General features: G+C 39.2%; 2 protein-coding genes across 2 annotated transcripts in view; one reads left to right on the forward strand and one right to left on the reverse strand.

Annotated features, from left to right (window-relative positions):
• Window positions 1-407: 407 nt before the first annotated feature.
• Window positions 408-17604, forward strand: cdc40 (cell division cycle 40 homolog (S. cerevisiae)). Its single transcript, XM_005734454.1, has 15 exons — window positions 408-623; window positions 1039-1125; window positions 2069-2198; window positions 2289-2375; window positions 2498-2637; window positions 2998-3094; window positions 5054-5193; window positions 6113-6187; window positions 6378-6423; window positions 7755-7856; window positions 8993-9108; window positions 10132-10265; window positions 12746-12822; window positions 16319-16463; window positions 17025-17604. The coding sequence occupies exons 1-15, from the start codon at window positions 432-434 to the stop codon at window positions 17200-17202; spliced, it is 1746 nt and encodes a 581-aa protein (XP_005734511.1). The 5' UTR covers window positions 408-431; the 3' UTR covers window positions 17203-17604.
• A 52-nt stretch (window positions 17605-17656) lies between these two features.
• Window positions 17657-22223, reverse strand: part of mettl24 (methyltransferase like 24) — a 39775-nt gene continuing 35208 nt past the window's right edge. Inside the window, exon 6 of the mRNA XM_005734453.2 lies at window positions 17657-18824. Within this exon, the coding sequence (XP_005734510.1) occupies window positions 18480-18824 (345 nt within the window). The 3' untranslated portion in view covers window positions 17657-18479. The remainder of the gene's footprint in view (window positions 18825-22223) is intronic.

Below are 22223 nucleotides of genomic sequence, written 5' to 3' on the forward strand. Positions count from 1 at the left end.
GTGAATCAATATATTCACAACAACACATTAAACAACATACTGACAGCTTATCTTGAAAAACAAAATACTGCCTCGTTAGTATTTCGTCTCATTTTACAAACTGCCGCCATAATTTTGGTAGTTTTGCCTAAAAGTGTTAATTGTAATAATTCTAATTCTAGCAAAGTAATATTTAAATGAGTAATATTCTAGCCAACTGAAATATCTGTTTTATGAATGTCTTCAAAATATATAAATTAATGCATTTATATTTAATGAATGTAATGAATTAATAATTTTAAGTTAATAATTCCGGTCATACGTATAAGATTCAATGCTATAGTTCTTTAAATTCTCAATCCTAGAGAATAATAAATTATCTATAAATTCTTTCTTCATTTCTATAACGGAAGTACCGCCCTTCTGCTTCCGCCACATTCACAACATCCAAGATGTCTGCCGCCATAGCTTCCCTCGTTTCATACGGCAGTGATTCCGATTCAGAAAATGAGTCTGAATCTAATACAAGTGTTGAAAAAGTGAACCCAGTCGATACGGACGCTACGGCTCACCTTAAACCGTTGCAGTCAGAGAGCAGTATGTCTCTGGCTGTTTTAAATTCTGCCCCTGAGGTCGCTGTCAAGGTAAGCTAAGCTAAGCAGCTAACGTTAACCTCACTTTATAATTAGATTATTGGGAGTAACTCTGGCTTACTTACTTGTTATGCTGATAATAATAAAGGTTATTCAAATTACTGTGGAAAGGTGGTGTTGTAATTAGAAGTTATTTATTCTCTAAAATTACAGATTTGTTCTAGAAGTACTAAGCGGGAAAGATTCCGCAAAGTGTGTTGTAATCTTTGCGGAATTACTCGTGAGCTAATTCTAAAAAAAAATACACACTGATTGAGCTCTGTGTAACTTAAGGTCCAACTACATGTATCTTACACTGTACTAGATAACGTGTGCTTGTGTAAAACAAAACATGCGAATTACCAACCTAGAGCATGTCTCCTGTATCAAGAAGCTCGTTTGCTCATTGTTCGAATCCCGATTTTAGGAGGCTGTTGAGACGGGCATACACCTGGACCCTGCTCTGAAAGAAGTCACTTATAACCCAACATATGAAACCATGTTTGCACCCGAGGTAAGTCTGAATATTTGTGAGCTGGGTTACACATATAGTTAGTTAACTGATAACATAACATGAGTGGCATTTGATCACATTGTTATGCAGTTGTGTGAAATACATATTTAATTATTTTTAAACAGCACTAAACGATAAAGGTGATATATATATGAGCAACATGAAAGTTATTTCAATTATTCATCCTTAAAAGACATTTCATCAACTGACATAATATTCTAATATGGAAAAGGTAAATTAGCCTTGCCCTTAGAATGTATTGTATTATTGTCAGAAATAACTTTAAAAAAATAGTTTGCTGAAAGCCTTGACCATCTTATGTGCAGAATCACTTCAATGCAAGATTTTCGTCCGATTCCTGCCTGTTTCAAGACCCCCTGCAACATTTCAGTTGCACTCCAACCCAAACTAGTAACATGAATGTGTACTTACTTTTTTTAGGGTAGGTTTTGCAGAAGATTTGCCAGAATTTGTCAGTATCAGAATAAAATCATATAAGAAGGTAAACAAGTAAATTATTGTTTACCTTCTTATAGTTATTTTGTTTCAAATTGTGACCAGATGGGAGTGATTTTTAAGTTTATGAATCAGAGTATTTATTGCTGTTAATGGTTATTAATGTTAAATTATTCATGATTGTTGTCATACCACTGCAGTGTCCCTAACCTGAGTATTTTATGTTATTCATTGATTCTTTTTTTGTAAAACAGATACTTAAGGCTGCTTAATTGCTCTTAATTGCTCCTGCAGCCTATCAGTCTAACTGCTGGTACATTGATCACTGTGTCAGTTGTTATTGATGTTGTGGGGGGGGGGTGTTTTTGTTTTTTTAAGATCTACATGTATGAGAGGGCTTGTGAAAAAATAAATTAGTTTTTTTATGAGGATCCACAGAAGTTTATCTGTAGCATTGCTAATGATTTTATATATTTTTTCTTCATAGTTTGGCCCAATGAACCCTTTTAAAAGCCAGCAGATGGCTGCCCCCAGGAACATGTTATCTGGCTATGCAGAACCTGCTCACGTCAATGATTTTATGTTTGAACAGCAAAGGAGGACTTTCTCCTCATATGGTAAGCCTAGTGATTTGGGTTTGGATGATGCAGTGTATTGATGCTGTTTAAATTTTAATGACTTTACAATTCTCCCTTCTTTGCTTAAAGGTTATGCTTTAGATCCATCTGTTGATACACACGAGTCATCCTCTAATACCTACATTGGTGCAGTGGAAGAGGCTGAGAAACATAAAGGTAAATATTATTTATATTCAATATGTTTGAGTGTTAAGATCTACTGATATGTTCAAAAAGCTTTTCAGTTATTTAGTTTAGGGGAAGTTTGTGATTCTAGTACCATATGGCTTCTCCTACAGGTCTGACTGTGTTTGAGAGCGGTCTGAAGAAGTCACAGAAGAGGAAAAAGGTCAAAGGTGGAGATGCAGGAGAAATTGATAATTACCTTGGACCATGGGCAAAATATGCAGATGAGAAAGATGTGGCCAAACCAACAGAGGTAATTTTGACTGCTTCTCTGTGTGATTAATCTATTTGTTATCCTGAAAGGCATTTTTTAAATACTTTATTTATATTCATATATTTTGCCATAATGCAGTTAATGTCCTCTAAAGACAATTTTTTTTTAATCTTCCATAGTACAGGTGATGCAATGGAACATATTTTGTTTAAGTTATGTAGTTGTGTACTAGACTTTAATAGATAACATGCACAACTGGCCAAATGCTGATTATTACTCACATTTCCTTTTTACATCTTAGATGAAATCCATTTCAGTTCGCTGTATTTGTTTTCATAATTATATAAAAGGCAGTAAGTGTGAAGTAATCCCCTGGTTGTGATTATTGTTATTGTACAGGATGAGCAGAAGGAGCTGGATGAAATTACAGCCAAGAGGCAGAAGAAGGGAAGGAATGAGGATGATGCTCCTTCAGAAGAGAAGACTATTCTCCATGGTACTGACTTTTTTGTTAATTTTGATCGGCTGTGGCAATTAGAGACATGATTGAAAATGTAGCCTAAACGAGCCTATTTATTTATTTATTTTTGAAATTATATTTTGTGCTGTTATAAACAGCATACAGAAACAACAGGTCATAAATGTCTTGATGCATGCTCAATCATCCAGGTAAGTAAATTCCAAAAAGTTGATTCTGTTCATCTGGACGTAGCGTTTTCAGTGGGAGAAACATTTCGGCACTCGTCCAAGTAGGGCTGTTCGATATAACGATATAGATCGGATGACGATATAAAAACGTCTATCGTTTCATTTTACACTATCGTTTGTTTCGTGGTGTCGCAAAATAAACTGTTTACGGCAATATCTTTTCATCATTTTGATGGTCACTGTAGTGGCTATATTAATTTCTTCTTTCTCTCTTTCTCTTATATTTAATATAACCATACTATGGACGGACAAGCACCTGTTTTTATGTGTTGTCGTTAGCAATAATGACGGTAAAACCATCGTGTGTCCGCTTGTTTATCTTCCACATAAACCTTTCACAATAAAGCTCAAGATCCTGTTGAGACTTTTCAAAATAAACTGAATCACGTGAAAGAGAATGCAGAGTGTTTACGGATGAGAAGCAAAAAAGAGCCGCCAGGTGCTAAAAGATAAACCTTAGACTCAAACATTAGAACAGGCTTTTCCCCGCAGCACGCCGTGTAATAAATACTCACAAAGAAAACGGCGGCCTTTACAACTTATGTCTAAAAATGCATTGTTTCATGCATCAGTTAAAACACTCGACTCCAGCTACAGGACGCGCAGCTGGAAACGCTTCACGCAAGACGAGCTGCTCGAGATTCACAGAATTTACAGAAAATGTTAAATTTTTGTGATTTATATCGTTATTGGGACGATAGATGTCTTATATCGGGATATGAGATTTTGGTCATATCGCACAGCCCTACATCCAAGTGACTTCTTCAGTCTCAGCTGACTGCAGGTTTCCCCAACCTTATAAACAGTACATTTGCACAATGACTGAAACGAGTCCACTGACTGGACCTCATACCACAGGCTTTACCCACGGAAATCTACACCAAGTCTGTATGGTTTACTGAAGGGTGTACCTTTAAGACCATTTGTCTGTAGGACCAACTCAGTCACCCATAACGTCTCAAAGTTTCTGTGAGTCCTTATATGTCAGGACTATCAGAACAGTTGAGAGGTATTTTTTCTAAACACCGCATCTCTGTGGCTTTTAAACCCCACACCGCGCTTTGATAAAAAATTGGTCCGCCCAAAGGATCGGGTCCCCCAACATAAACAGAGTAATGTAGTGTACACTGTGAAATGTTGGGAGAATTGCCAGGGAGGAACTGGGAGGAACGCTGGTTTGAGCGCGGAGTCAAGGAGGCCATTTACGTGAAAACGGAAAGACCATCTCTGAATTGAGGAGGGCGCCTAAGGGTACATCTTTCGCCATCTTACAATGCTGTGATTGCAGCCATTCCCCAACTCTCTGTGAATAGTATTCATGGCCATTGATCAGCGGTCTTTGATCAATGATCAATGAGCTTTGATCAGTGGTTGTTGATCAATGGTCATGACAATTTGCATATTAATGATCAAGGAACTGACCTCACAGCCCATTGTTGCCTCAGTGGTGCTAGTTTCAGTCATTGTGCAAATGTACTGTTTATAAGACTGGGGAAACCTGCAGTCAGCTGAGACTGAAGAAGTCGCTTGGATGAGTGACGAAATGTTTCTCCCACTGAAAACGCTACATCCAGATGAACAGTATCAACCTTTTTGGGAACAGGTCGTAAAGATATTTCACAAAGTTTACTCATTTCTGTTCTCAAGTACTTAATATGTCAGGTAGTTCCTTTGTCCAGCATAGATCCAAATACTGCAGGATTCTTTTACATCACATTTTGTCTGTTTCTTTTGTTCTCTCCCACAGTTAAAGACATGTATGATTACCAGGGCAGGTCGTACCTTCATGTCCCACAGGATGTGGGCATCAATCTGCGTTCTGCGGATGCTCCAGACAAATGTTACCTGCCAAAGAAACAGATTCATGTCTGGTCTGGACACACCAAGGTCAGTTTGAGGCGGGGGAAAAAAAGTTCTAAAAGTATTTGTTTTAATGATTTTGAGAGCAGTGAAACATGGGCATTTGTGTATACATATTTCATTATCCAATCCTTGTAAAATGTCTGAGAAAATCCATAAAACCTTGTAGGTATTTCTGAACACGGTGATAACACGGGCATCTACCAGCTGCTTCGCACCGACATATCTGAGATTATTTTGTTTGATTCAAAGCCATGTCTTTATAATTCACATATAAAGGCAAACACTGGGTTATTCCAAGAAAGATGTGATTCAAGCGTCTGATCTGCCAGTGCGCTTCAGGGAGAGGAAATCACTCAAGTTTTAAATTGGCTCCTTTCTGCTTTGTGCAGAAAGTTACAGACTTCAGAGTCTAATTTGAATACAAAGAAATTTGAAAAGGATAAGTGTGTGGAAGTGCTGATGTTGAGATAATAGTTGGAGAGTGGCTCATGTGGTGTCACCAAAGTTTTGTGACACTTTGAAACTTTGGTATGTTGCAGAAAATCGTGGATATTTTCCATAACTATTACAGAATTAAGATGATAATAAAGAGTCTGCACACATGCTGTCCTGCATGCATTATTGTTTTGGCCGGTGTGTCCAACTTAAAAATCTTTGAATAGCAATTGCCTGGCCATGGCTTTGTGATTTCAAGTCACATTTATATGATATACATTGCAGCATTTTCCTTCTGCTAGAATATTTTTCTGTGCTTCAGCCAAGAGTAAAAAAAAACCCCAAACAAAACAGAAAAAGACCCCCAGAAAACAGATAAGCACAATATCAAAATTTACAAAACAGCTTGCTTTTACTGTAAATCAGCCATAAGCTGTAACAGTGACTGGGATACTCAAAATAAAGAGTCTTGGTTAAATATAAATTTCTCATCCCGTGTATGTTCTAGGGTGTCAGTGCAATCCGATTGTTTCCAAACTCTGGTCATCTGCTGCTCTCCTGCTCCATGGACTGCAAGATCAAGGTAAATAAGCTAATAAGGTTTCTGGAGAAAAGGGGGGTGGGGGTGTATACACATTTATCTAAGATGTGATCTTTATGATTGTGTAATAATCTCTGTAGCAATAAAGTAACCTGTTACCCCGTATTTTAAATACGACAAAGTATAAATCAGTTTTTTTCTCTTTTGTAACTGTGTGCTCTCGTCTTCACAGCTGTGGGAGGTGTATGGTGAAAGGAGGTGTCTTCGGACTTTTATTGGTAAGTGTGCAAAATGCTCATCCTACATCATCTATCATAATGATGTGGTACATGATAAGTGTTGGTGTCGGTTAATAATTCGCTGTATAAAATTGAATTGTGTCGTTTATTCAAGTAAATCCTTTTATAAATAATAATGGATCATCAGCAAAGATGCTGACATTAAAATATGGTCAAGGTATGAAGTGCGCTCAGCCTTTTGGAAAAATACAAAGCAGTGACACATTGTGAGCTCAGCATTACTGGAGGACTAATGACATGTCTGCTGACCGCTGACAGAGCGCGGGGGGATTTGGGATTTTTTATTTATTTTTTTAATATACAGATATATGCGTATTTGGAGTCTGGGGGCAGGTTAGGCTAATGCATGCAGGACTCTCTTACACTCTTTCCAGAGATGGCACGCTGTCAGAATAGAGATTGTTTGCAGCTGTGGTTCTGCTTGTCAGCTCCTTCACTGAATATGCATAATTCAGCAGCTCAGAGGCCGGGGGGAATGAGGGGCAAGGGAGGGCACAAGACACGAGAAGATACAGAAGGAGAGAACACAGTTTAGGAGTGAATAAACTGACAGAGATTGACTAGCTTAGAAAGTAGTGAGTAGGAGAAACAGCAGAGCTAAATATGATGTGTGTTAGAGTTATTGGCTATGCCTTGTGGACAGAACCCTCAGACTGATATTGATATTCATATTTTCTCCAACAGCTTAAAGAAATATTTCTGGGGGTTTTTGTCTGTTTTTAATTTTCTAGAGGAATTTGCACATAGCTGTTTATAAGGTGATGTTGTTTGTAATGTCTACCAAACTAAGCAGTGATCAGCACTTGCTTGGTTGTGTGCGCCTGTTTCCGTAGTTTTAATTGCAGTCTGTGTGGCCTCAGTGGGCTCCGTTAATGCTGTAAAAACAGTACAGCCCTGCTTAAAGACTTTTTCAATGTGGTAAGCCTTTGCTTGCATGAGGCCCACAGGGACCTCTCATCACCTCTACTATATGAGGGGGAAAACCCAAAGGATTACATAGACTGATATTAGGAGACAATAAGAAGGTGTGTCTTTTTTCACCACCCTGTTTTACAGGCTCATTTTAAGATTCCGTTTCCTCCATTTTCCCAGATTCCACTTCATCTTCCTTTATTCATCTCCCTTTTTTAATTCCTTTATTCAGCATCTTTTATTCCCCTTAACCAAATTTCATATTTCTCAAATGATTTTGCTTTCAAAGGAGGACAGCTGGGGGATTCTTGGTAACAAGATTGGGGAATGCAGGAAAATGAATTTTAGAGGATGTATTTATTTGTCTATAATATATGTGTGGTCTGTGTCTGTGTTAGGTCACAGCAAAGCAGTGCGAGACATTTGTTTCAACAACACCGGGACCCAGTTCCTCAGCGCTGCATATGACCGCTACATTAAACTGTGGGACTCTGAGACAGGTACGTGGGCCACTGACAGCAATACGTTCTTTATGTAGGCGTACGGCTCCTTTTTAAATCTTAAAGTGACCAAATCAATAAAACTTCAAAGAAATAATTAAATAGAGAAATATATAAATGATTATCTTGAAGATGAAGGATTTAATTAACCATATATATTCCTAGATGATAAATATTTTCTCTGCACGAACTTTTTAGTAATATAAACTTGTTTTCAGTCCAAGATCACATGAATTTTATCACTAACGCTAAAACCAATTAATCAACAGAGATTTTAATAATTAATCATTTAATTTTTTTAAGCAAAACTACCAATACTGTAATCCAGGATTTGGATTTCTTTTTTCTTTCAGTAATTTATATCGGATGCAAAAAAAATAATTTACAGGTTAACTGATTTAAAAATGGTTATACCCGGTTAACATAATAGATCAATTAGGATGAATGACATGATGTCTAACACACCTTTATTGTGGAGGTGAAGTCTGCTAGTAAAACCAAATTTTAGTTGATCTGCTCGATCTGTGTCAGTCTGTGCTCCCTCTAGAAGTTGGGCCCATGGTTTCCCTTTAAAAAAGAACCCACTTGGCTCATCTGTCACATTTTTACCCCTTTCAGCTCAAGCGTGCCGCTCCAGCAGAGGGCAGAAAAGCATTAAATCCCCCACTTGTTGATATCAGTGGAGGACACATCATCCAAATACTTCTCCTAAAAGTTGATTTGCTTGAGTTAGATTTGTCAAATGAAAAGCATTGCTTACTTTTTTCACACAACTAGTTGTTGTGTTTTGTTTTTCTGGGGATTGTTTCTTCCTATATTATAGCAGTAATATAAAAAGCGTGCTATTTTAGCATACAAGTGCCTCTCAGTGTTTTCAGTCATTTCAATTTCCTGTTTCCTTGGTTGTAGCAGTAGTTGGAGCATCATCCCTGTGGTGATTCACCTTTACCGAATGAACACTAGGAAATTTTTGTGTGTTACAGCTGAGTTGTCACCACCTGCAGGGATATGGAGCATACAGCATTGAAAGTTGTAGAGTGTGTCCTTAAATTTTAAAGCAACTTCAGTGTGCCTTTGTGAGGGAGCCACTGTGGATTATTCTGGAGCTCTGACTTTCAATTTGCTTCCCACCACAGGCCAGTGTATCTCCCACTTCACCAACAGGAAGGTACCATACTGTGTGAAGTTCAACCCAGATGAGGACAAACAGAACCTTCTTGTGGCTGGCATGTCAGATAAGAAGATTGTTCAGGTAAAGCTGACCATTTCTTCCACCGCAAGAAAAGTCGATCATGTTGGCCAAGCAGGTTGCACACATGAATTTCTCTGTTTACTCCCTGTGCCCGCAGGACCGTGAAATATACTCCTGTCTCATCCTCCAGCGCTAGTGTGTGTAGTTGTGTGGGAGTTGTAAGAGGTTCAGTGGCTGACAGGACTAGAGCAACTCATTAATCACAAGAAGCATTAGGGTAAACAAGAGGCGAAGGAAAGAGAACAATATGTGATAAAAGTAGGAAATCTATAAATACACTATCACGTTTTTAGAACGAGTCATGCGAACCTCTCAACATGCTGAAAGGACAGCTCAAGTGTGATATAGTTTTTATTTTCGACATTTCAGAGCAATGGATGTTTGGAAATCTCTAGAAAGACATTTTAATTCTGGGAGATTAGCTAATAGGGGAAAAAATGTTGAGTTGTAATTGTCAGTCACAATCTGGCACAATAATCAGGGTTAGCGTTAAATCATGCAGGTCCCCTTTTCGGGTTATGAGAACAGATGGCTGTTCACCCCAAGGGTGGGGGAAAAAATGGAATTTGGTGTGAAAGCCATCCGAACAGACGAGCTTAATTTTATTTATTTATTTGTTTGCTGTCCCTGGAGGGGTTTCTGTGTGGTTGCCTTTTATATTTTAATTTGTACATGCTGTTTTCTCTCAAAATATTAATTTTTAAGACTAAAGTCTGTTTGATTGCTAATCGCTGTGATTACATTAAGGCAATTTAAAAGGTTCATAACATCGGTACAGTTTATAGCTGCTCTCATAGGGAGTCTCCCACAGTGAGCCATATTCTCTGTTTTTGCAGTGCGATTGAGACGAGCTGTATTTATTTTGGTAATCATCACTCCATGCGAATATATCAAGGCGCAGTGGAACAAGTGTTGGAGGGATTGTGAATTCATTTTAGTACTCCACTTTTTGACTCATGGGATACATTTGTTTACCTCCCTTCTGTCTGCTGTGCTGTCTGTGCCTCTTTGTGTCTCTAAAAGTGGGACATCAGGACAGGCGAGGTGGTTCAGGAGTACGATCGTCACCTGGGCGCCGTCAACACCATCACCTTTGTTGACGAGAACCGTCGGTTTGTCAGCACATCAGACGACAAGAGTCTTCGAGTTTGGGAGTGGTAAGTACCGAGTGCAGCCTGAACTGCTTATGCCATAGTTGAAACTTGAGAGTGCCGCTGTAGTTGTTGCTGCCGTTCTTCCAAGCAAGTCATGTAATCCTCCTCCCTAATGCTCTGCGTTTAATAACAGAAGACTGTAGCTGATATTGGCTTGGAGAAATCAATCAACAATATGAATGTAAAGCAAGAAGGAAGTGAACCAGTGTGGACTATAATTAAAAAACGAAACAATCAGGAGTTACAGACAGCTGGGTATTCAGTGTAATTTTGAGCTGTGCAAGTATTAGCTCTGGATTGTATTTTTTAAACTTTGTTATAGGCTTGTTAAGATGCACCTTGGGCACATCAAGTGCTTTTATATATTATTGTTCTTCTGTGATAGGCAGGATACAGATTATAGTGTTTTACGAGATTCCTTTTATATACGAGTGTAACTAACTAAAATGATGTGAATGAAATGATTTGTAATGTGTATGTGTTGGGATGACTGGAAGGTTTAAATCCCACTTTTGGGGATGGTGAAAGAAAACGCGAACATGAATTTTAATGACAAAATTAAAAATGTCCATATCCTGCTGTTTATAATTGTTTGGACAACCAAAAGACCACCGGGAAGGGCTTGTACACTGGCTGGGGTGCCCTGTCATGGTAAACAAACTCAGCTATTTGCTGTTTATAGATAATAAATATTTAAAAACCACCAGATAAACAGAGCTTTCCATGGAATGCTTCAAGGGGAGGTTTTGTATCAAGGGCAGCCATTTGTATTTAGTTTGGTTTAATTGTCAAAACTTCCTCATGAGCTTGTGAGATGGATTATCTGCTTAAAAAAGTTTTTTGCACACTTTAAGTCAATGTGAAAGACAGAATTAAAGATAAACACAACAACAACAACAAGCTAACGAATTAAATCCTAAGAGTCTGCTTTGGGCAAACTTCGGGCTCCCATGAGCTTTTTTTTAGTGCAGCGTGGGAGTAAGCGGGCAAGTGGTATGTCAGGCCAAAAAGTGACTTGACGGTCCCGCGTTCTCCCATGGATACCACCTGGCTCTAGTCCCCCTGCCCCACTCTCCCTGTGAGAGCTGCATTAGGCTGAATTTACAAGAATAGTCTCATGTTGCAAGAATAGAAGCGGCGTCTAGCAGAGAGGGGCATGTTGAGAGCACGCAGAATAGACTGCGAGGCAGCAAATCCACAAGCCATTCACGTCATAGTGAAAACGCCTACACGCAATTTAAATTCTGTCCACGTTCTCACACATAGTGTTCCCAGGATTGACTACTTTATCTATAGCAGAGGTTTGTCATCAGGAGAGTCTGTGAATGCTTTCCAGGAGGATTACAATTGATTCGAAATGTACCAAACTGCACCAACAAGGGGAATTAACTCTTGATCATAAAGACATCATGTAGAGAGCGATGAAGCCCACGGGGACACTTGGAATGATAATAAAATGAGAGGGAAAAGGATAGCGGGAGATAAGTGGTGGAGACTGTGAAAGCATATTGTAGGAATCACTCAGGATGGTCAAAGAACTGCTACAACCTCCCCAGAACTTGATTTCTTAAAAAGCCTGCTTTTTTAGAAGCGATCGATTTATCTCAGCTTAATAAAACTCCCAAATCGGAATGTTCTTAGAATAATTTGAAAAGGAAACAAAATGAATTAAATCTGTCAGTGCTTGTTTTGTGAAACCATCCTTCGTTTCAAATTAGCACATATAATGAGATAAATTATATTATAGAAATCTTAATTTCAGACCCACTGAAGTAGTGTGTCTAAAAACAAAGTGTGGGTTCTTCTTAGTTATGGAGTTTAGTTTGGCTTGACTGCAGATTCTGGCTCAAACAAACACAGAAGCTCCTTAATCTCTGACCGTGTGATGGTCGTGCAGCCCCAGCTGTCACTCGTCACAGAAAGAAACAAAGACGTGGTTTTAGTAAAGCTGATGGCAAGTTGAGTTTAGGACTTTGCTTTATTTTACAGCAAGTCTCAGCAAATTGGCACGCTGTCATCCTGACAGACACACATACATGCACTGTACATTTGAATGATCTTCTTCAGACAAGTTAAGATCAAATAGCCAAGGTTGCTGTTTCTCCCAAAGCAGAGAGACATAGCAGAGCATAAAAGAACAGCGAGGCCGGGTGAAGGAGCAAAGGAGGGTTTCATAAATAATTGGTGGCTGGTGCAGCATCAAAAGCATCTTTCACATTATTTACAAGATTTATTTATTTACTGTAGCACTAATGGTGAAACAGCCTGTTTTTTTTTTTCCCTTCTTTACCTCCACCACAGCTCTTCTCTCTCTAGTAAATAAGCAGTTTTGAGCTGGCATAAGCACCTTCAATGTCAAACAAACAACAGCTCTGTCGATGTTTTCCCATAGAGCTGTTATTGCTAAGGGCCTTCTCACGTTGTTCTCATCCACTGTTTAACCCGTCTTCAAGTGTACTCACAGTGTTTTGTGCCTTTTTCAGGGACATCCCTGTGGACTTTAAGTACATTGCTGAGCCCAGTATGCACTCCATGCCAGCTGTGACTCTCTCTCCCAATGGTAAGTAGACTAATCATGGCCAAACACTCATAAACACAGTCAAGGACAGGCGACTTGAGGGAGCATAAACCTGCATTACCACACAGTAGAGTCACACCTTCTGAGATTTGCTATCGCTCAGGCAAGGTGGGAAAAACAGATATTCACAGTGTAGTAAGTTTGTTGTACGTGGAGATTTCTGCTTGCCACGAGATCCAGATTTTTTATCAATACATGTCAGCTGCCTGTGTTTCGCTCTGGCTGTTTAATCGTCACAGATAATGCATTAACTGTTGGATAACAGAAATATTTGGACACTTGAGTGACTTAAACTGTGTACATTTGATGTCAAAACAAATGTTTAATATTTGAGCAATTTTGCCTTTTGGACACTGGAGCAGTAAGATTAGACAGGGAAGTGGGGCGAGGGAACAAGAGAAGACACACAGGGCCATGGGTCGGACTCAAACCTAGGACCTGTTGACTGCTCCATCAGTGAGCTACACTGGCACCCAATGCTATTTATTTTTAAGATGAACAGCTGTATGACTGTATACTGTCAGTTAGCATACCGTCGTGTGAAAAAGAGGGCTTTCATAGTGTAATGGAGGAGGTCACGAGAATGGGTTGCCTCACCGCTCATTGGCTAAACGGCAGCAGTATGCTGATATCTTACTCAGCAGATGTGGCTCCGTTCGTGAGTTCTGCCGACTGGCTGGCCTTTTGTACACATAGGACTCAGTGCAGCTGCCATGTTTATTTTAGAGACAAGTCTTTCTTCGGGCAGCCCTTCCAAGCAAGCCACACTTGTTCAGTCCCTCTTTCTAATGGCACTGTAATGTTTTCCACTTTTTCATTGTGGAATTATGGACTTCAAATCAATTTGGCCTTATAACCCTTCCAAACTGATGGGGAGCAAAAATGTGATTGTTGATTGTTGATGTCTTTCTCCACACGAGCAAAGCTTTTACTTCTTTGATAGTAGAGATTTAGGTCAGGGTTGTAGGACTCCATTATAAGCCTGTAATTTTTTTTGTAATTGCTGAATTTTACATTTCTTTTTGTGTAAAGTACCTTTACCATGCCCTCATTCAGTGCCGCCAGATTTCAGAGCAGTATCACTCTGTGAGATCCATATATCCATTCATATTCTTACCAATTACCGAGGTTATGGTACTCTTACCTGTACTGTAAATAAGCTGCAGCCAGGAAATGTTATGTTGATTAGACCCAGTTAACAAATTTTAGATTACATAATAGGAGTGGGCAATAAAAGCCTCAAAATTAAATCACAATTATATCAAGAAAATTTGTAATGTTATTGCTGTGGTCTCACTTCATAAGAGAATTTTTCTGAAAACTACTCAGGATTCTTTTTTTAAATTGTAACATTTTATCTGTGATTGCAGGCAGTAGCGTTTGTAGTGCAAACTAAATAAAGGGCATTTTTCATCTTTGTTTTTTCCAAATGAGCTACAGCCATTGATGAAAGAATTTAGTAAATCTATTACTACATGGTGCCAGCAGCATAGTGTAATAGGAGATACAACATGGATCAAGTATTACCACAAAAGTAGCCAAGGTAATATTTTCCACTGTGATTTTTTTTTTCTTGATCAAGGCATTTATTTGTTTTTATAATATAAAAGTGATCACATATAACCAAAAATGTGCTCTGATCACAGGATAAAAGAAAAAAAGGATAACAGTCAGATCACACAAAAGAAAAGAAAATGAATTTTTAAAAGCCACTTATTCATCACAGATCTTTTGCTTCTATATTTGACACCAAAGACAGAAAACCATTTAATAGATCCTTTTTTTAAGCAGTGCATCTTTTTTCCCCTCCCCAAGTTGTAAAAAGTATCTGATGTCACTAATACGCTGTCCTTCCATTTGTGAAGATGAACCTTCCTGCCACAAAAGGCTGCATTTGGGGTAACAATGAAATATTATTTTCCAATAAATTTAGAAAACTTCTTCTGTATTGGACATGAGCAATTGGATAATTTGGGACATAACCAAAACATATGAGCATAAACATGTGCTCTAGCCCTCATGCCTGGGCTTGTTGTAGGGATGTAGACGCATGATCACAAAATTTAACAGATGAAGCATAGCTTGTTGAAGCTGGCCTGTTAGTACAGGATTAACTTTGGCTGGTAGTCATTAGTTTCCAGGACTGTCCTTGGTTGAGCTGCTTCTCTCCACTGCTCCCAGTTTCACCCTGTGTGTCTGCTTGAATGCGTGTGTTCTGTGTGTAAAGCTCTTCCCCACACATGGAGCAGAACCTAGCAGAGGAGAATCTGCCCCCCACCCAAGTATATTACACTACCATTTTGTATCCATGGAAACATCTCCATTGTAATTTATGTAATATCTCTGTAGGCAACCTACAAAAACCTTTTTTTGTCCTCATTTGTTCTTTTCCTTTCTACATTTTTTCCCCCCCAGTTTTTAATTTTTTCTCTCCTCCTGTTCTCTTCGTACTTGCCTTCTTCCTTTGGGCAATATTCGTATTTGTTCCAGCGTGGTTTGTTTATCTTTAGCATGTGAATAATGAATGAGCTCTCAGTGGGAGACCATTCAGCTTTCTCTCAAGCCTAAATGGCACCCAGCCCCACTTGGCACCATATATACAACCCCCCCCTCTCTGCTCTTCCCCATCTCTTTTTCATGTTGACTAAGCAGACAGAGCTCCGGTACGCTGCTGAAATTGGTCAAGTTGTTTTCATTCTCCTGCACTTATTCTATTTGACATTTGCTGACAAGTTTTCTGGGGGTGGTGTAAAAAGAGGACACACATACCAGAACTACATTTCTTTCTCAGATCGAATTAGTAATTTCCTCATGTACACTTTTAAAAAGTGCGGAGAATTGTATAATGCTTTGACACTAAAGCACTGCCTCTCACCATCATGCAGTGATGTTGAAACTGTTGGATTGTCAGGGGCTGAAATGCTCTCTAAAGCAGATCTCTGCTGAGCAGCCACTGATGCAAAACCTCATTTTATTTTTTTCCCTAAATTGCCTCAATCTTTCCAATTCACTGATGGCAGAATGATGAGTTCATGCCCTTTTCAAAGGGCTGTCCACTTCAATCCAAATTTCCAGTTTTGCTGTTTTGAAGAATTTTGGCCATGAGGCAATTTCTACCATTTACTGTGTAGCTGCTGTTAGTTAATGTCCCTCCAGATCACAGCTTTTGCACTGTCAGGTTTAGCGCATGCTAGCAGTGTCATCAAAATACCGCACTGAAGATCTGAGGGGCTGCTTGTTAAACACTTGGCTGTACAGAATCATGCAAATAATACATTTAAAAGGTTTGGGGACAACTTTTAAAGTTTATATGCGTTTGAATTTGAATTCAAACATTACCTTGAAATTTCAATGTGAACATCCAAAAATGCTTTTGTTTTCTCTTTGATTTTTTTTGCAAGAAATGTGTATTGTGTTATCAAGGGCACAAGTGCTTTGCAGCATAGTTGGCCAATGGTTTATTGTTTTGTTTTTTAAGGTAAATGGCTCGCCTGTCAGTCCATGGACAACCAGATTTTGATCTTTGGAGCCCAAAACCGCTTCAGACTAAACAAAAAGAAAGTCTTCAAGGGCCACATGGTAGCTGGCTATGCATGCCAAGTGGACTTCTCCCCAGACATGAGGTAAGCCTTCACAATGTCACTCTGAAGGGCAGTTTTATTCTGACAGAAACCACAAAGTAGAGATGCTTAAAGCTTTAGAATATTCCACTAGTAAATACTAAACAGTACTTATGAATAAAAATTTGCTATTAGTGTAATGGGTGAATTAAAAACTGAGTCCAAATGCACCATTGTGCAGATGATCAGTATATTGAGATATCTTTGCTTGTATTCTGTAAGCTGTTTCTCATCCTGAGCTTTAAAATGCATCCAGGTAATGAAGCACTCTTGGTGAAAAAAAAAAAACGTACAGCCATCGCTAGGAGAGCTCACAGGACATCTTCCTATTTTTACACAAAACGCCCATTAAGACCCTTTTTTGTCCCTCTTCTCACCCACCACCCACGACTGTGAGCAGGTGCCCTCACTTCCTTTCAGTATCCATGGCAACATTGCAACCCCTGCCTAGATTAAATACCAAAAATTCCAACTCCCACCTTTTGGCTGCTGAAGTGAAGACAGAAGTTATTTCTTTATTTTTATAACCATGTGCTAATTATGAAACACGTTTCTTTCTACCAGTTATGTGGTGTCAGGAGATGCAGATGGAAAGCTGAACATCTGGGACTGGAAAACCACCAAGCTTTATCACAGGATCAAGGCTCATGACAAGGTGTGCATCAGCGCCCTGTGGCATCCACATGAAACCTCCAAGGTCATCACCTGTGGCTGGGATGGACAGATAAAACTCTGGGATTAGATCTGTCCCTGAGGACGGGTTTCTGGAAATAATGGACATGACCTGACTGGTTCAATAAAAAGGAGGAGGCCAATTGTCTCATGGTCTGGAACTGTTTTTGAGTCAAAGCCAAAAGACTGGCATCCAGTCTGATTGTACAGGTGTATTTGTTTTTTACCCTGTGAAAGATCAAAATACTTAGTCATGTAATATCTGTACAAACAAGAACTTTCAAAGTATTGGTTCTACTGCAGAAGAAGTATTACAGGGGGTACCTTGTTATTCTTAATGTTTCTTTTTTTTGTTACTGTATTTTCCAATGTTCTGGTAGTATACCTTTCATATTCTTGATAAAATATATTCTTTGTTTTCAGCTGTATGGCCATCTCTTTGTGGAAATAAACAACCTAAAGTCTACCTTTTCAAAAAACGAAGCACTCCTTCCTTTGGGGAAAAACCCCCCCAAAGTGTTTATTCTTTAAAATCAAAATCATGAGGAGAAATTTGGTTCATCATCAAAAGGTTTGGTAAATTTCAATAACTGAATAATGTTGTTATTTTAAAGTGTTACTTTTCCTGATTGTTGGCAGTGTTGCGGTGCTGAACAGACAAACGCCAGCTGAACACGAGGAAGGGAACTGATGGTGTAAAATTCTTATGTGTGAAAATTTTTTGGGGGGGGGGTTATTCTATTATAATTCCAGAAACTGGAATTACAGTTGTTTTTCTCTTACTTGCACAAATATCCACGTTTAAATAGCCAACAAGCAAACTCTGTACAAGTGTACAGTCCCATTTATCACATTGTCATGCTGTGGTGATGCATGGAAACTACTTCTTCAGGAGCAGATCCCGTCTCTTTCCCGCCTCCTTAAAATATTCACTCACTGTCAGTGACCCTGTAACGCTGTATCCGCTTCCTTGAATTCATAATTTAGCTCGTGAGCTGCGTAGTCTCTGGACGTCTGCTGTCTACTATCAGGTAGGACCGCCTGGCTTTGGGCCAGGCTTAGATAGGACCTTGATGATTTTGACTGTGACTTTCCTGCAGCCAATAATACAGCCACTATGAGGTAGAACACAGAGCCTCTGGAGGTAATTATGCTGCTCCTTTACTTGGCTTAGGTCATCGCAGGCCAGCAGAGGATGAGCGGGAGGATAAGTAGGAGCAGAGATTTTTACTTTTTTTTTTTTCTTCAAAGGTCGGGCCAGATAAGAGCAGTGTATTTGAAGAGAGCTGTGCCCCAGAAAGTCCATGTTACACATTCAGATTTCCAGTTATCAGCGACGGTAAAAAGTTATTTTTGAGTTCTATCTGGTTTCCCTAGAGGCCTCCACTGAGTATTCACCCAGCTCAAGGTGTAAGCACTGCTGGCATTAAGCACATTCTTCTGTAGAAAAATGTGAGGTTTGGCAGGATCGCTGTGGATGTGGAAGAGGTGGAAGCCGGAGCGCTCAAGCTCCTTCAGCAGGCTGTACCAGTACCGCACCACAGATGGCTCATCGCCACCCACCTCAAAGCCTGCCCAGTGCAGGTGAAGCTCCAGCAGCAGCTGTCCCACTGAATCCAGAACTCTTTCGAGGATCAAATTTTCCAAAATCTTCCATTCTGCACTCTCCATGTCTGCCTTCAGTACATCCACCTGAAACACAACCAGAAAAACTTCAGATTTAAATGCATCTTGTTTAGGTAATAAATGACACCAAGCTGCATGGAGTTCTTACATGCAAAAGCTATTAAAAGATGAAAAGTGAAGCTTGATTTTGTTCTGCGCCGGTGATCTTGATGATGGATTGAGTGAAAGAGCAGCCTGACAAGACTTGCTGTGATAGAGCAGGGAGGAAATGCTTCAGAAGATGAATGTTAATAGCACCCTTAGGTCATATTCATGTAAGGACATTCATGCATGCTCAAAGTTTAATGCATATCCTCAGGACACTGGGTTTCCTCTCAGGTCTAGTATAGCAGAGTCTTTCAGGCTCACCAGTATCTCGTAATTTTCTCAGGAAGTCCATCATGTAGCCATAGTCAATAATGCATTAACCAAAGAAAATATCAGGGATTAGTGCATTAAATAGTCTTTCCTACAAAAAAAAAACTAAACAAATAGGCTGATAACATTTCTTGAGCTAAACTAAGTGTCGGGTGGTATGGCAGCATATATATTAAACAAGCTCCTCTCCAATTGATGCATTTGACACCGCACAATATCCCCAGACCTCATTAGTGTAACTGAACAGGATTCAAAAACAACTGTGGCAAAATATCGTCCTCTGTCCTCCCCATCGTTGTCCCTCACTCCCACAAGCAGAAACATGTTGTTTTTTTTAATTGGACAAAAATCACGTGATGGAAAATGATGAGACATCGCTGAAAACGAATGCTAATGTAATTTCTATCTGCTTATGTGTGTGTACATTGTGTTGTGTTGTAAGGATTATAGATGATCACACAGCTTCACTCTATCTGTCGTCATTTTTCTCTTCCGTGGACTTCCCAGAAATGGCCTTTTTGCCTTTGTGGTCCCATATCCATGTCTATGGGTGGAGCATGGGGGTTATTTCTGTTCAAATATTCTGATTTCCTTTGGCTTCATGTTTAACTGCAGACAAGCGAGCGTTTTTATTTTCATGTCTTCTAAATGGAGTGTACTCACTGAACTGGTCAACAGTCTAGCACAGGTCCAACACAGAGAGGCAGATAAACATTCACACTCACATTATGTCAATCCAGTTAACCCAACATGCACATTTTCAGACTGTGGGAGGAAGCCAGAGTATCTGGAGAAAAGCCACACTAGCACAGGGACAACATTTAAACTAAGCAAAGAAATGCAGTCAGGTTCAAAAAAAGGATGTCATGGGGGTGACAGACAACCATTATGTACATCTGTGAATTCACTCACGATAGTACGCTTATGGCCATATCACCACGAGCAATCCCGATCTGTTTGTATTTTATATTTTATTATATTTAACAATGTTAACTTTTATCTTTTAAGCTTCATTTGAATTTTAAACTGTGCCAGCAAATCAAAAAGCATGCATTTCTGTGGCTGTCTTATTAAAATTCATTTAGAACTCAGGATTAGATTTGAAACACACACAAAACACAAAGAAAAATTGACTCTGCAATAATGAAGCTGATCAGCCCCGGTGGATAGCCTCCATAGACAATTTTGTGTCAAATGACTTTGCACGCTGTGAAATTCCTGCCCTCCCTAACAGAGATATTAATGTGAGACTGCTGTAAACGGTTTTAGCCAATGAGCAATGAGTTCCTCTGCTTCCAGTGAGTCATAATGTATGTGATTACTTCTGCACAGCAATCTCAGCATTAGGCATTGGAACACATTTTCATTTTAGAGAGGCTTTTGATAAAAAGTTGTCTGAGTCTGTGTAAACAAACAAGTTTGCTGATTTGAAAGCAGAACTGCGAAATGGGAGTTTACATTCGGGCTTGTTAATTAAATGGAAATGTATTTATTTGAGATAAATCCTAGCTATTACCCAGACTTTATTTTTTCTTTTTATTGCACACAGAATACCTCAACTGACCAGCCAAACAGGACAGAAATCCTGACATTATTACTAGGAATGTGTGCCTTTATTGGTGACTATGCCACCAAAGAGCAGATCATACTTCCAAATATTAATTTTACTAGAATCTAAAAGGTTGGTGAAAACACTTCAACAGCTGCATTAACCTCTCTTTGGGCTATTTCTGCAACCGTTTAAAAAGCAAGCAAAAATGCGTGAGTGTAACATTTTTTTCTCTAATTATTTCAGTGCATCGTTTAGGCACAAAAAGCACATTCTTAGTCCAAAGATTGTTAGATGTAAGTTTTTCTGCTTAGGCTAATTAAATCCCGTATGGTAGCATCTCTGGGCAGTGTTACGCAATTACTGCCATGATCGATTGTCCAATGTGCAGCTCTTTTTCGCTAAATGAGATGTGACTTCCTGCTACTGACATTTGCACCCGCCGTGACAGTGTGTGCGCTGTGTCAGCTGGTCACTAGAGCTGTGTGAATGAGTCATCTGTGTGTGTGTGTGTTTCTTTTTTAACTAACGGAGATAAGAAGTGCCGCACAAATGCATATTTTGACCTTTCAGAGCGACTCCCGTCTCTTGATTGCTGCCTTTCCTGTCGCTGAGGATTGGAGAAGAAACAGTTCTCCTGCTGTTTGCTGCTTGCTCCTCCGGCACACTGTGTACTCACATTAAAACCTCATTACAAGAATGCATGTGTGGCTCTGCATTTAAAACAGGTGAGGTGTGTTATCTATAACGCAGCATGGTGTACAAACCCACCCACACATACTGTAAACACGCCAGCCCTTATTTGTTCATATCTCGTCACACACCGACATCTTCATATCTTTGCAAATACCTTCTATGATTTGCGTGTTTGCTTTTTACCTGCAGAAAAGGGTTTAACAACTCGAACCGCTCAGCTTAAATCAGCTAAAGCAAAGCACCTGGTTTCTTTGCCAGGGATTCTGCTTTAGTCTAATTTAAATTTAGTCTATTTAAAACAAAAAAAAACAATGATAAGCCCAGCTAGCAATCAATATATATTAACTGAAATGTTCACTTTATTATAGGAGAGAGGGTTAGTGGAATAAACTTTAGAGTGTTAACAGTAGTGATGCAAAAAAAAAAGATTTTGCCCTGGAGGGTGATACAGATGCTCTGCAAAGCTCACCCCAAGAAAAAAAAAAAACAGAAAAAAGGATAACCTCTGTGTAAAACACACACTTTATCCTGAGGGTGGAGTGGGAGCCCAAATTTCATGAATCAGTTTGGTTTTCTTTGGTTTTTTCATACACCAGTGAAATTCAAAGAAAACAAATAAGCAGGAACTTGACTATCAAATTGTGTTCACAATAATTAAAAGCCACCCACACCCTTTAACAGTTGGATTTAAATGCATCATGGGTGTTTACGTCAGCTAGAACACATCTGCGTTTACACCTGCTTCTGTCATGTCTCCAAGCTATCCAGATGCCCACTGTTGTTCAGATTTCATAAATATATCA

The sequence above is a fragment of the Pundamilia nyererei genome, unplaced genomic scaffold, assembly GCF_000239375.1.
Source record: "Pundamilia nyererei isolate P.nyererei 1_Seehausen unplaced genomic scaffold, PunNye1.0 scaffold00058, whole genome shotgun sequence".
Lineage (NCBI taxonomy): Eukaryota > Metazoa > Chordata > Actinopteri > Cichliformes > Cichlidae > Pundamilia > Pundamilia nyererei.